Source organism: Mesoplodon mirus, assembly GCF_964341445.2.
Source record: "Mesoplodon mirus genome assembly, chromosome: 17".
Lineage (NCBI taxonomy): Eukaryota > Metazoa > Chordata > Mammalia > Artiodactyla > Ziphiidae > Mesoplodon > Mesoplodon mirus.
Window position 1 is genome coordinate 76,144,308 of NC_138993.1, and position 14,311 is coordinate 76,158,618.

Below are 14,311 nucleotides of genomic sequence, written 5' to 3' on the forward strand. Positions count from 1 at the left end.
TTCTTCTGTTTGGGGGGGTGGGGCTGGAACACACAGACACAGGACCCCACGTAGCACTTCACACCCTCCTCATCCGATATGTACCTTGAGAATGTTCCAGAGCCTAGGTCCTGTCAGGGGAATGCCAAGGCTCAGCCTGAGACTTGTTCAGTCTCTGAGAGATGTCTGGAGCACTTGCCCCGCCCTAGTGAAGTAAACACTTTTGTTCATCCTGGAGACCTGACATTCCAGAAGGAGGTACTTAGGGTTCTTGTCGCTGTTGGAATTCTTACGAGCCCCTCTGTAGGATACGTAAGATGCTCATGGGAAACATGCACGGGATGGCTGGAGTTTCCATGTTGGAAATTGGCTTGTTGGGTGCAGGGCTGCTTCTCAACAATGTCTCCCTCACCTCCTGTGTCAGCGTAGCTGAGCCACGCACACATGGTTGAAAAGCGTTGAGGCCAGGAGTTTTCAAGCCTGTAAGTCTTAGTTCCAAAAGCGGAAAAGTGCTATTGAATTTTGAGCGGGTTGTGAAGACCCCATTGCTCTAACTAAATCCAGTGCATGCCCTAAACCTAGAACAGAAGGTCTGTTAGATCGCTTTGAAACCATTAAAATCATTTCAACCATTGATTTATACACAGGGATTTGGCAAGTGGCTTTAAAATCAAAATTTTAAAAAGCATGTGAAACGCCAGATGGGGAATAGGAGTTGATGCTTCACCCTTCAGCCTGAGGAGTCCCCGTACCCTTTCCAAACAACTGGTGAATGAATTATGATTGTGTGAGCCAGGGACACCTTGCCAAGGCACCTCTGCACGTCACGGTCGTACATGATACAAAGTACAAAAGCGGCGGCGCATCCAGGCTCCTCTCACTTGGGTGCTCATCGTAACCCATAAGCCGATGGCTTGGCACGGAGCTGGTTGTAAAGAAACCAAATATGCAAAATCGTGGGATTTAAAAATGAGCCCCACTGAAGTTAAACACTGAAGCCATAAAAAAAATTGGCAAATACCGTGTATCATATTTGGAGGGCATGAAAGGATTTTATCCATGTTTGCTCTTACATTATGGAGCTTGGGCTGTCTCTTTGCCTTAGGACAGAAGGGTAACCAAGAGATTCAAAAGGCTATGGAGGTGCTGGTTCTTTAAAGGGTTTGCGATTTTCAGAGGTTTTTGAATTCTTCAAAGTAGTGACTGATGCCACCGATTTTAGATTAGGTAAAGAATGATAATAAGGGCTTCCCTGGTGGCGCAGTGGTTGAGAGTCCGCCTGCCGGTGCAGGGGACACGGGTTCGTGCCCCGGTCCGGGAAGATCCCACATGCCGCGGAGCGGCTGGGTCTGTGAGCCATGGCCGCTGAGCCTGCGTGTCCGGAGCCCGTGCTCCGCAACGGGAGAGGCCACAGCAGTGAGAAGCCCGTGTACCACAAAAAAAAAAAAAAAAAAAAAAATGATAATAAGAACAAAAACTGTGAAACCCTCAAATGAGACCTCTCTGTAGAAAGTAGTTAGCAAAGGAAAGGAATGTATCATCTCTACAGAAAGGACAGTGCGTTGCTGATGAGGTCTAAGGTCACCTCTGGCCAGATGGTGTTGAGTCAGGGTTTACGCATGTGCCCACTAAGGTTGACCGTCCAGGAAGCCTCGTGACGGCAGGAGCTGCCGAGGTGGCCAGGCAGCCCCATCTGCATCTTGACGTGAACCTTTGGGAACAGGGAAGATGCTGGCAGATATGCTAACACAAAACACAGGCAGAAAACTTCAGAGGGAGTCGCTATGGTGACATGCGATTTTGTTTAAAGCTGGGATGGCTTCTGTTGTCGGGAACTGCTGTCTGCTCCGCAAGGTTTGGCTGAGCGCTCACCAGAGCTCACCGCGCCCAGGGTCCCCACCGGATGGGCTCCACGGGGGCTCCGAACGGTCTGGCCAAGAGGGACGAGCCAGACGGAGGTTCCCCAGTGACCAGCTGTGCTTACTCGCCTGTCGGGGGTGATGGGGGTGGGAGTGGGCAGGGCCGACACTTGGCTGAGCAGAGAGCGGAGAGAAGAGGGCCAATCTGATTGTCATGTCCTTCTCAAAATATTTAGTGCTGTGGACACAGTCTGAAAGGAAGAGCTCAGACACGGTTCACTCTCCAAGCCCATCTTTTGCCTGAAATTCTGAGATTGAGGGCAAGACATAAATGCATTTTTCCTCGCTGGGGTCGTCCAGCCAGAGAGCTCGCCCAGTCATCCACTAAAGTCATCAGAGAGTTATATCTCGGGCTCTGATGAAAAGTTCACTGAGGTCACCCCACCCCGACTGAATAAATACTTAGGAAAAGCCTCTTCCCCAGCCCCTCCTCCTCGGCACCCCAGATGAGCACGTCTCGGGGAAGGGGAAGGGGCGGGGGGCTTCTCCGTGGAGGGCGGGAACCCTGTGATGGAGGTGAGGGTTCGTCATCCTACCAGGTGTATCTGCAAATTCTGCCTCCGGATCAGAAGCCCCTTCTCCCTGTAATTCACCGGGCCCTGTGCTGTGTAATGGGGCCTGGAGTGCCCTGCGCGTGTATCTTAACCCCATCCTACTCAGCCTTGGACGCCTCCTCCCAGAATCCATCCCCCACCTTGCCAGGCAGAATGAAAGGCTGCTTCCTACGTGCCTAGACTCCTCCTCCAAACTAAAGGGCTTAACACAGTATCCAAGGCTCACTTCACATGGGATCCCTGGATCCAGGCAAAGTTCTCCTTGACCTTCGAGCCCCAGGATCTAGCTTGGCATCTGGCATTTAGTAGGCACTGAAAAAAGGCTTACTGACCATAGAACGTACAGCAGCAAGAGCGACCTTGACGTAAACTGTGGACTTTGGGTGGTGATGGTGTGTCAGTGCAGGTTCACTGATGTCCCGTCTGGTGAGGGATGTTTTTGGTCGAGAGGTTGGGGCCCGGGAGAGCTGTGCATGAAGTCTCTGTACCTTTTGCTATGGACCTAAAACTGCTCTGAAAATTAAAGTCTATTTTTTAAAGACTTGCTGAACGTTTTGAATGAGTAGTTGTTGGAATGGGAAGGGCTCTCAGCACCTGGTACTGTGACGCATCGTGTAGCTGCAGTGTTGCGGTAACTTCTCTGCTTTGTGTTTCATTTTTCAGGGCGTGAAGAAGTTCGATGTGCCCTGTGGAGGGAGAGACTGCGGTGCGGGCTGCCAGTGCTATCCCGAGAAAGGAGGATGGGTAAGTCGCAGCACTGCGGTATTATCTTCCTGACACATCCATTTTGAACGAAGTACCCCATCCTGCCTGGTTAAGCCATCTGCATACGTTCCTAAGAAATTCAATACAGGCGTGTTCTCTTCCACAAAGCAAACAATAATGTAATGCAAAATTGGGTCTATTTTTACCACTTTCTTTAAAAATTGAGAACAGCGTTAACTTTCTCAAGCCTCTTTTCTCTTGTTTGTTGTCATAAATGCACATGTGTATGCATATAGGTACACATAATGCAACTGCGTTTTATATTTATATCATATATAAGCATAGATTTTGTAAAAGCACTACCTAAAGAAAGCATAGTCGCATTTATACTGCAATATCCATTTAAACTAGAGGGCGCTGGCATTATACCACTGAGAATCGCTTTGGCTTTTAAAATTATCCCACGCATTCCCTGAATGCCCTTTACGTAAAGCCCACTTCATAGGTAAGTCAGAGAAAAGCGGTCCCCCCAAATTATCACCGTGACACCTGGCAGAGTTTGGAATACGGACCTGATTTTGGGTGTAATATGTTCAAAGTGTTGCCTCTAAAGCTGATGTTTGAGTCTTGGTATTGCTGATTTTAAAAAGGAATTGTTTATATGTCTAAGCCCATTTTGGTATGTGGGAAGCAGTATTTCATTTTACATCACAAAGTCTTCTGAGTCCTTACGCTTTGGAATCACGCAGTTCCCTCTAGGACTCATGCTTGTCCGATGCCAGGTAGTAAGAGGCCACTGGGGCTTCTCGCCAGCATCGCCCTGTCCTTGTTGGAACCGGGAATTACAGCCATGCTCGGGGGCTCCAAATGCGTTTCACCAAGTTGAATTCTGAAGTCAGTTTTCAAAGTAGCCGTGCTCCCTCCCCACCCACCAGGAGTAAGAGATGTCTGGTTGGAGACCCACCTCTGAGGCTGGGTGTTATACCCTACATCCTTCCCTACCTGAGTCACCCCCAAAAGTCAAATACGTAAAAGGCGTGGCAGGGAGCCCCTTTATAAATGTGGTGAGCTTATGTACTAACATGCGACTGACCATTATTTTAGTAACATAGCTCACAGTTGAGGAGTGATCTTCTGCCAGGAGATCAAAGCTTCCATCTCCACGGGCTGTGTTCATCCTGACAGTTTTTGCTGTTATTGCTTTAGTAAAGGGTCCCTCTGCTTGGCGTGGGGACTTTATGCTTAAGGAGTTGCTAGTTGAAGATGCTTTATCAGCATTTAACAAGGAGAAGTATTTTTAAATATATGCAAACCGTTCCATGAGACTTAAATTCCCCTGGGGTCCCTTGCTATAGATTTCCCCAGCGATGGTTCTGGAGCAGTGGTGAAAAGCCTCATTGCAGGGCTCTCCCCTCCCCAGCGCTTGGCTAGCTCAGCCTTCTGCGGGCACAGAGAAGGCAAACGAGTGGTGTACAAGCATCTGTGAGACATGCCCGAGTCGGAGGGACCCCGGCTCTGAAAGGACCTGCATTCTCCCTGGGATCTGCCAAACAGAACCCAGACTGAGTAGAAGGGGGCTGGGTCTCTTCCTTTTCACTCTTTATGATTAGTTAACGTAGAACCAGTATGTGAACATAACTCCCAGAATGCTTTTACAAGAACGCTGTTCTTCCATAAAGGTAGTTCCTTCTGATTATTTCCATATGTGATGCCGTCTGCACAGCAGTGGATTCTTAAATGACACTGAGGGTCTTCTCAAAGAGGTCATCAGAAGAGAATTTCTGCAGGTCCGCTGGTCTTTCTAGTTTAGTAAGTTTACAGCACAGGTGTTGTTTCCTGTCATCCCTGATTAAGAAAATACCTTGACTCTGTTTCTACGCATTACCAAAAAGTAGAAAATGACACCTTCTGGTTAATTTCGTTAACCAGAGTAACCTAGCATGGGCTTGACTTTCCTTTAATTCTGCAGACACATTATCAATCTTGGTCAAACTAAGTCGAGACTTGGCAGTTGTCCGGGTAGTTTATTCAAGAGCCAGGGCCAGCGGTACCCCACAGGGGACTGGCCTGCAGATGCCCCTCTCTGGAGTGTTTGGGGTCCTAAAGAGAGACGTAGACCCCATTCCTGGACCACACAGATCCAAACCGGGTGGCTCTAACTGTCAGCACCCGAGGCTGCCCGATTGATTCAGGTGTGCTATTGAATATTGATCAATAAGGTGATAGGAATGGCTGACAGTAAGAGATAAGAAGAAAACCCAGTGAGGAGAAATAACTAACCCCATTTATCATTGTCTACAGGGTGAGCCCAGTGTTTTACTGAAGATATTTATTGTTAGGACAGTCGCATATACTTTACGCAGTCATTTATGAAAATAGAATGTCTTTGTCCATTCTACGAACCTGGTGTATGTGTATTAAATATTTGTTCATTAACAAGTCTACCCAAATGGAGTCCTATCGAAAGCAGAGCTATTTCTGCTCTGCTTTTGGAGTGGTAGTATTTTTCAGAAGTAATGTAATACACAAAAATAGCCGTGGGGTGGATTTTGCCGCTCCGAGAGCTGTGTGCATAGTTTGTTCTTTCCCACAGCTTCCCCTGGGGTCCCTTGCTGTCTGTTTTCCCCTCGGTGCCACCGTAGCAGCTGTGGTGGTGCCTGGCCGCAGAGCCACACTCCCCGAGCTCCAGGCTCACTCTGCCTTATATGGGCACGGGGTCCAGTTAATGTGTTCCTCACCATGGTGACAGCCAACACCAGAAACTGTGTGTTACTGGGTAACTTGTAGACTCTAAGCAGAAATCACAAAGGCACTGTGGATTCTGGTTCCAAAGGACTTCTCGTCCTAACCAAAAGAGCAAGCTCTGTATCGAGCCAGACTCCCCGCCCTGGAGTGGCGGGTGGCGCGTTGTCACAGGAAGAGAACTGCGTCTCACAGACAGAGCCAGCCGCCCCGCGGATCATTCCAGCAAGCCGGTAGAGGGGGCAGGAAGGGGGGAGCTGAGGCCCAGTGGTCTGCACACCCTCCGCTCCCGGGCCAGTGCTGGGAGGTGCAGAGGGTGACCTAGCCACATCCGCCAGTTCTCCTGGGAGGACAGTGACATTTCGGGCTAAGTGACTTGCTCCAGTCTCAGTCCAGAGCAGAACTCGAGCTCTCCGACTTTCAGATGAGTTCGTGTTCCAGTACAGTAATCTTTTGTGTCTGCACACCTCTGGCCAGATGTTAACCTATATGGAGGAGATGCCAGGGGATGGGGGGAAGCACACAGTCAGAGAAAAGAGGTTTTGCTCTCTTGACTCAAGAGTTGTGATTCTCTAGCCAATTTTCCAGCCATCTCTTCAGTTGCTTAGTGAATCAAAAAAATAAATAACTTTAAGAAATGAGTTAATGTGGTTAGATCTAGAGACTGTCATACAGAGTGAAATAAGTCAGAAAGAGAAAAACAAATATCGTATATTAAGAAATGAGTTAAGATTTTGTGGTTGTTAGAGGGTTTCTACTTCAAATATTCCCTATTAAGTATACTGGAGTAATTAGAAAGTGTAAGTCCTAATCCAGCAGTACTCCACAGGGTTCTGTCCACAAAGAAAGGCAACTAACTAAATTCTCGGACTTTCTCTACCGCTAATGGTCACATACTCGTCACGCCAGACAAAGCTGCCCAGCCCCCATATCTTTTTCTATTCTTTTTGTTTTTTTATTGAAGTATAGTTGATTTACAACAATTCGGGTGTACAGCCAAGAGATTCAGGTTTAAATATATGTATGTAAATCTATATTCTTTTCCCGATTCTTTTCTATCATAGGTTATTACAAGATATTGAATAGAGTGCCCTGTGCTATACAGTAGGTCCTTGTTGTCTATTTTATACATAGTAGTGTGTATCTGTTAATCCCAAACTCCTAATTTATCCCTCCCCCACCCTGCTATCCTTTTTGGTAACCATAAGTTTGTTTTCTATGTCTGTGAGTCTATTTTGGTTTTGTAAATAAGTTCATTTGTATCATTTTTTTAGATTCTACATATAAATGATATCATATGATATCTGTCTTTCTCTGACTTACTTCACTTAGTATGATAATCTCTAGGTTGATCCACGTCTCTGCAAATTGCACAATTTCATTCCTTTTTATGGCTGAGTAATATTCCGTTGTATATATGTACCACATCTTCTTTATCCACTCCTCTGCTGATGGACATTTAGATTGCTGCCATGTCCTGGCTTTTGTAAATAGTGCTGCTGTGAACATTGGGGGGCATGTATCTTTTCAAAGCATGGTTTTCTTCGGATATATGCCCAGTAGTGGGATTGCTGGGCCATATGGTAGTTCTATTTTCAGTTTTTTAAGGAACCTCCACACTGTTCTCCATAGCGGCTGCACCAATTTACATTCCCACCAACAGTGTAGGAGTGCAGGAGGGCTCCCTTTTGTCCTCTTTTTCTTTTTTTTAAAGAATGGTAACATTTTTATTTATTTATTTATTTATTTTATATTTATTTTTGGCTGTGTTGGGTCTTCATGTCTGCGCAAGGGCTTTCTCCAGTTGCAGCAAACAGGGGCCACTCTTCATCGCTGTGCGCAGGCCTCTCACTATCATGGCCTCTTTTGTTGTGGAGCACAGGCTCCAGACGCGCAGGCTCGGTAGTTGTGGCTCATGGGCCTAGTTGCTCCGCAGCATGTGGGATCTTCCCAGACCAGGGCTCGAACCCGTGTCCCCTGCACTGGCAGGCAGATCCTCAACCACTACGCCACCAGGGAAGCCCTGTCCTCTTTTTCTATTCTTTTTCTTCTTTCTTTCTCTACGCACGGTGGAGATGGGAGGTAGTTGAGCTGCAAGCATCAGAGAGAATTTCTGTTACAGAATTTCTGTCAGAGCAGAGTGACTGCCTCCATGTGATACAAAGCTTCATAGTGTAGAAAACAGGAGAGAGAGCAGGGGCGGCATCTGATTCAACAGATAGAGACGCCTTTGCCTTTGTGCGTTACCTCACCAAAAAGGTTGTGAAGTTCTCAGATTTTTCCAACCGAGGTCAATTTTAATTCATTATCTCAGTTACTCAGTCAGGTTCCTGTTCCCCTGACACTTTTTTGACCATAAGCTCAGATCAGATAGGCGATTTCAACCTTTTAATGGCATTAACCTTCGCAAGGCGCCTGTTTTCCTAGGCAGTCAGGTATTCAGAAATTGGTTCATACAAAGGCCAATTAAGTCCCAAACGTTGGGAATTTTTGAGGTGGTTAGATGGCCTGTCGAGCTGCGGTGGGAAAAGGAGAAACCACCACTGTGACTGGTCCCAGAGCTGAACCACCAACCCGGAGGGAGGGACCTGGCATCTCCCCATCATTGTGCAGTCATGCCCCCCACGTTCGCCCTCCACAGGCCTGGCAGCAGGAGCCCCAAGACTGGAACCTCAGCTCCTGGAAGGGTGCAGTTGACAAGCTCACTCACTAAAGCAAAGGCTGAGAACCGGGGCAAGTTGTGTTTTGGCTGTTGCATTTTTTTCATGTAGCTAAGAGTTTCCCACAGTCTATGGGTCCCTGGACTTGGGTCAAAGTATGAGCAAATAATTCTTGACCTCACAAGATTCCTTAAATTCAACAATATAAATCAAAGTGAGAGAAACCGGAGAGACACGGAGTGAGAGAGGAAGCAATGTGTGAACACAGAGCTCTCAGAGATGGGTGGTGACGGATGGATGGGGTGCAGGAGACTCAGTCTTTGGCCCTCGCCTGTCAGCCCAGGTAGGCAGCAACCAAGAGATGCAGGACGCAGACGCGTAGCCTCAGGGAAAGGACCAGAGGGGCCCTGAGCAGCTCTGAACCACAGTCACTGTGGCAAGGTCTCTTCCAAGGAGAGCTGTCGTCTTGCTGATGGCGGTATATTCTGTCGTGCGTCGCTAATCGTAAACCTTACCCTCAACTGTGTATAGCTGGGCTGTGGCAATAAAACGGAATTTTCTTCTTTGAAATGCTCGGTATAAATCTAAAGGCTGGTGGACCACTGTGGAGCAAAGGGAGGTGCTCAGAACCTCGATCTTCCAGATGTGTGTGCTCTGCCGCGTTGGTGGGTTCCCCTAAGCCACGCGGCCACCTGTCTCAGCTCTGGGGAGACACGTGCAGGCGCGAAATGAAAACATCAGTGCTGCTGTAGCAGACCTCTTTCCAAACCAGCTGCTGCCTTTCCAGGCAGATGCCTGTTACTGGTCCGCTCAGCAGACCTGACGGAAGTCATCGCCCGCATTCTCCGCCCTGTCACAGCCCAGAAAGGGCGAAGAATGATTCAGAAATAGCAGAAACCCCTCCTGGCTTCTGGGCTTGTATAACCTTTGTCGACACATAGCTCTCACCTACTTTCAACATCGTGCGCTTATTTTTAGTGTGTCTCTGGAACGGCAGTGGTTCTGGCTAGCCCGATGCCACTGTGGCTACAGCCAGCTCCATTACTTGGTTACTTCCTGCAAGGAAAACAGTACTTCAGCAGATGTAGACGATGCCCGCCTGATTTGTACATCACACATAAGTGATATGTTTTTAAAGTGACACTTTCTTTTATGTCTGCCATGGTAAGAAGAACCCTAGCCTCCTTTTAACAATGGAATTTTACAGTCATTCAACACTGAAATCTGTATTTTTTTGGTCACCCACACGCCAGGCACGTGTCTAGGAGAAGGGGCTGGGTCAGTGAACAGTGGGAGGGGATGCCCTGAAAACCAGAGGTGGCCCCGAGGCCAGGGTGTGCCCTGCGTACTTAAGGGACCCTTTGGGAGCCCGTGCGCCCCTAGCAGAGCAAGGAGGCAAGACTCGTGGCAGGTGAGGTCAGAGAGGAAGGTCGCGTAGGAGTCTTAGAGAACCTTTGACTGAGGGAGGCGAGAAGCGCGTCAGGAGAGTGCCTTAGAGGAACTGTGTGACTTATAACTTGCCCAAGTCACAGAGCTCTTGTGGGGAAGCTGGTGAGGAACTCTGGTGATCCAGTCAGTCAGGGTCGAGTTCTAGTCAAAAAAGATGCCAGGAAACGTGGCCCCTCACACAGGCGGTCGATTACACATAGCAGTAGTTGGCTGCTAGAATTACAATTACACATAGTAGTAGTTGGCTGCTACGATTTAAAAACAAATTTATTCATTCAACAGATATTGTTTGCATATCTGTGACGTGTCAGGCCCCATCTAGGCACCAGGGATGCAGAATAAGCAGAGCAGTTCATATCCCTGATCTTTTGCAGCTGATATTCTAGCCCGTGCTCTCCAAAGGAATTTCTTGCAAAGATGGAAATGTTCTTTACCTACACCATCCACCATGGCCCTTTGAGTACTTGAAATGTGGTTAGTGAAATGAACAAACTGAATTTTGGATTTTTATCTAATTTTAGTTCATTACAATTCAAATAAAAATAGCCCCATATGTCCAGTGGCTACTATATTCATACAAGATCACAATTGGGAGTGTCGAGGTGGAGAGTGGAGGAAACACACAATAAACTCAGAGTGAATAGGTAAGAATACTCTAGATATTAAATCCGAGAGGAAAATAAAACACAGTGTAAAGTCAGCGTTTCATGAAAGTAAGACCAAGACTTGTCACCTGCTGGGCTTATATCTTTACAAAAAGGGTGTTATCGCAAAAATACACAGACCCGTGAGTCCAGCACATTGGAAATGGTATGTGTACAGCATGTGTCATCAGTCGGTGAAGAACGATTTCTTAATTGATTTATCCCCTCATTCTCCACCATAACCCCACGGCCTCATGGGAGAATTCGCTTTGCCAACTTGAGCTCCGATCCATACCCTCCCCTTCTGAAAACTTCTTATCTGCAGGAGACCTTTGATGATCCAGCCCCCCCCCAGCTTGGGACCATAACCTCACCCTTGCCTTCTTTCTGGCAAGATTACGTAAGCATTTTCTTAGAGTAGGACTTTCAATCAGGTGTTGTAGAAATGATTTAATTGTGCAGCTGGAGCAGAGAGAAGCAACTGTGGCATCCCTGGCTTTACTCCCCTGCTCCCAAATGTTTAGCTGTTTAATTGTTTAAATGTTTAGTTTCAGAGCACCATTCTAACACCAGTCACAGTTTGATAGAAAACGGGCCAGTTTGGAGCCCATCCGAAAGGAAGAATACGTTATTAAATCCTGAAAAGACGAAGTGTTAATACCACCTCACTGCATGGACTCAAAGAACATCATTATAGACAGAATCTGTTGATTGAAAGTCAGCACTTAGAGAAAAAATGTATTTCCATGCCATTGAAACCATCATGTCCCTTATCTGAAGCATGACAAACTTTGTCCTGGATTCCCATGTTTCCTCCAGTAAAATACATCATTAAATAATAGGAATCATGAGGATCATTGGTGAAAATTAATCATAGTGGCTGTGGCCTAGCATTTATCAACCACAACAGGAATTGCCCACGACACTGCTGCTATGGTAACAGCGGAGCAGATAATTGATTTAGAAAATGTAGTTGGCATTTCCAGTAGGCGCATGATCAGTGATTAATAATGAAGCACTGGCACATGGGCAGCTTAGTACCTGAGTGCAGAGGAAGAATTCTAAATGTTTACGTATTTTATTTATCCATTTGTCCCACTTCTGGTGAAACCACACACACACACACACACACACACACACACACACACAGACACGTCGCTCTGGCAGCCTAGACCACATTCCTTCATAATGAAAACATCATACTGCGCTCTTGTCTCCAGGTGTTGCTAATGAAAGATGCTTACCTGGTGTCTACAAACACTCAGTCTTGCCTGAAGTGTCTACCGCCCTAGAAATACCGGGGGAAGCCCACTCTTTCTTTCTGAGAGAACCACACCCCTCTGTTCTCTTCTGAATTTCCATCCAAACAAAAGGAGCATAGAGTAGACATTCTCAGAGCTCAGGCAGAAGAGAGAATGAACTTGAGAGAAAAAATAGCTTTTTTTTACCTAGGCAAGTCCCTCTTCTCCCAACCCTTTGATCATAGACTGATATTAGATGTTTTTATGGAAAACTGGGACATTGGTGAAAGTATGGTGTATGCAGAAGCACAAAAATGATGCCTTGAGACTGGCCGGCTGGTCGATGCATGTGGGCAAGGGGCACCATGGATTCTGGGTGGTGGCCTCAAAGATCAAAACCTCAGAGAGGCTGGCCATCCACACCAGCCATCAGCACCAAGGATGCTGAGAAAATGATTAACCGGGTTCCAGTCCAAAGTTGACAGTTCTGGGGAAATGGCCTTCCTTTCCTGGCCTCGAGGAAAACATATCTGTGGGTCAGAGCCAGGATAATGATAATAATACTGTTTTCAGTTTTGACTGAAAACCTCACACTGACTCCAAGAGACACTGATAAACTGGGGAGAAAGGAACATTCTACTCTTCTCCGAAGCCAGACTTAAGCTCTGCCTTTGGAACTCCATCGTCTTCCTTCCTCTGATGGAATGTTTTGACAAGTACAGCACTGAAGCGTATCCTTTTCTCTTAGAGAAGGAATGCCAGTCTTCAAAGACCTTTGTTTTGTTCTGTTCACCTCCAGTCCATCCTTAGTAAACAATGGCAGGATTTCTAAAATGACCAGAGGAAAATTGTTACCAGACATGACGTGCTTTCTAAACGCCATCTGCAAATGGAAACATGTTCTCTGAATTTGTCTTCCCTCACTCAGTAGGAAGAGAGGTCAAGTCTTCATATGGAAAAGGCATCCATGTCCAGTTCACTGGGGCAGCCTATACAAGAGGCTAAATGCTCCTGCGTCTAAGCACTCTTAAACTGGACTGCTCCTATAGTAAAGAGAAAACTAGTAGATTGCACATTTTGGAAAGTACTCTTCCTGTTTTCTTCCAGAGATAGTAAATAATAACCAGAGGAAAATGGCAGAAATGACCAAACCAAGTGACACAGGCACAATTTCCTCACTCTAGAGTGGGAGGGGGTCATCTTTTCTCTGCCTTATTTTCTCCTTCTTGAATTAGAAGAAGCTACCCGTGTCCTTAATAGTCAAAGGCAAAGATGCTACATACATCACTGGCATTCAGGTGAGTTTGAATTTATTTTTAAATGCTTTAGGCATTTCAGAATTTTCTTAAGAAACCGCTCAACCTGAGAGCCTGAACAGCCTGTGATTCTGAGCCCTCTGGCATCCCACCCAAACTAGCCCATTGTGGTGTAGACAACCAGGTCATTCAAGTCGTCAGATGTCTGACTCACATGGGAAGTAGAAAGCAAGCCTTCAAAAGGGCATATTTCCCCACTGATTAGAAAGATCAGAATATCCCCGGGGCTTCCCTGGTGGTGCAGTGGTTGAGAGTCCGCCTGCCGACGCAGGGGACACGGGTTCGTGCCCCGGTCCGTGAAGATCCCACATGCCGCAGAGCGGCTAGGCCCGTGAGCCATGGCCGCTGAGTCTGTGCGTCTGGAGCCTATGCTCCGCAACGGGAGAGGCCACAGCAGTGAGAGGCCCGCGTACCGCAAAAAAAGGGAAAAAAAGAGAAAAAAGAAGAAAAAAAAAGAAAGAAAAATAAATAAATAAAAATATATATCCCTGTCCCCTTCCTCTCTGTGTCCAGTCTAGAAGACTGAATTCTAGAAGAATCAAAGCAGGACTAAACCTACCTGTAACCCAATACAAACCCTGTATTGATGGCAGTTTCCTCCTAAGCCCCCGCGAGAGCACTAAAATCCCACCATAGGAACAAAAATTTTTGTATTCAAAACACTGTTAGGATGGATAATTCCTAAAGATTTGGAAGCAGAAAGGAAAAAGCAAAAGAAAGCAAAACAAGATGAAATGGAAGTAATTAATTCTGGGTAAATAACATCTGTGGCCTAATAAGGTCTTAGCTGCATTGTCACCATTGATGTTTTTCATTAAAATGTCTTTGTAAAGCACTTAACTGTTCTTCAAACTTAAAGTCTGTTTTAAATAAAGAAACAGAGGACAGATGAATTTTATGGTGAAGTTGGTCTCTCCGTAATAAAAATTACAGCACTGGCATGTATGTAGCTCTGCATGATTTTTCGAGAAAATACACTCCAAATGGTGATAATGGCCTTTTTTACACCTTGTGAAGATATATTTTGAAAGAACCCTGATGTCAAGGTCAGTTGTATGCCCTGCACCCATATTTAACATCTGCCAACAAGACTAGCCTTTCT

The 14,311-nt window shown here is 46.5% G+C and overlaps 1 protein-coding gene across 1 annotated transcript in view; it reads left to right on the forward strand.

The window, feature by feature from the left end:
• The window catches only part of COL4A2 (collagen type IV alpha 2 chain), a 178,402-nt gene that overhangs the window by 51,962 nt on the left and 112,129 nt on the right, over positions 1-14,311 (forward strand). Inside the window, exon 4 of the mRNA XM_082602472.1 lies at positions 3,116-3,196. Coding sequence (XP_082458598.1) covers positions 3,116-3,196 — 81 coding nt within the window. The remainder of the gene's footprint in view (positions 1-3,115; positions 3,197-14,311) is intronic.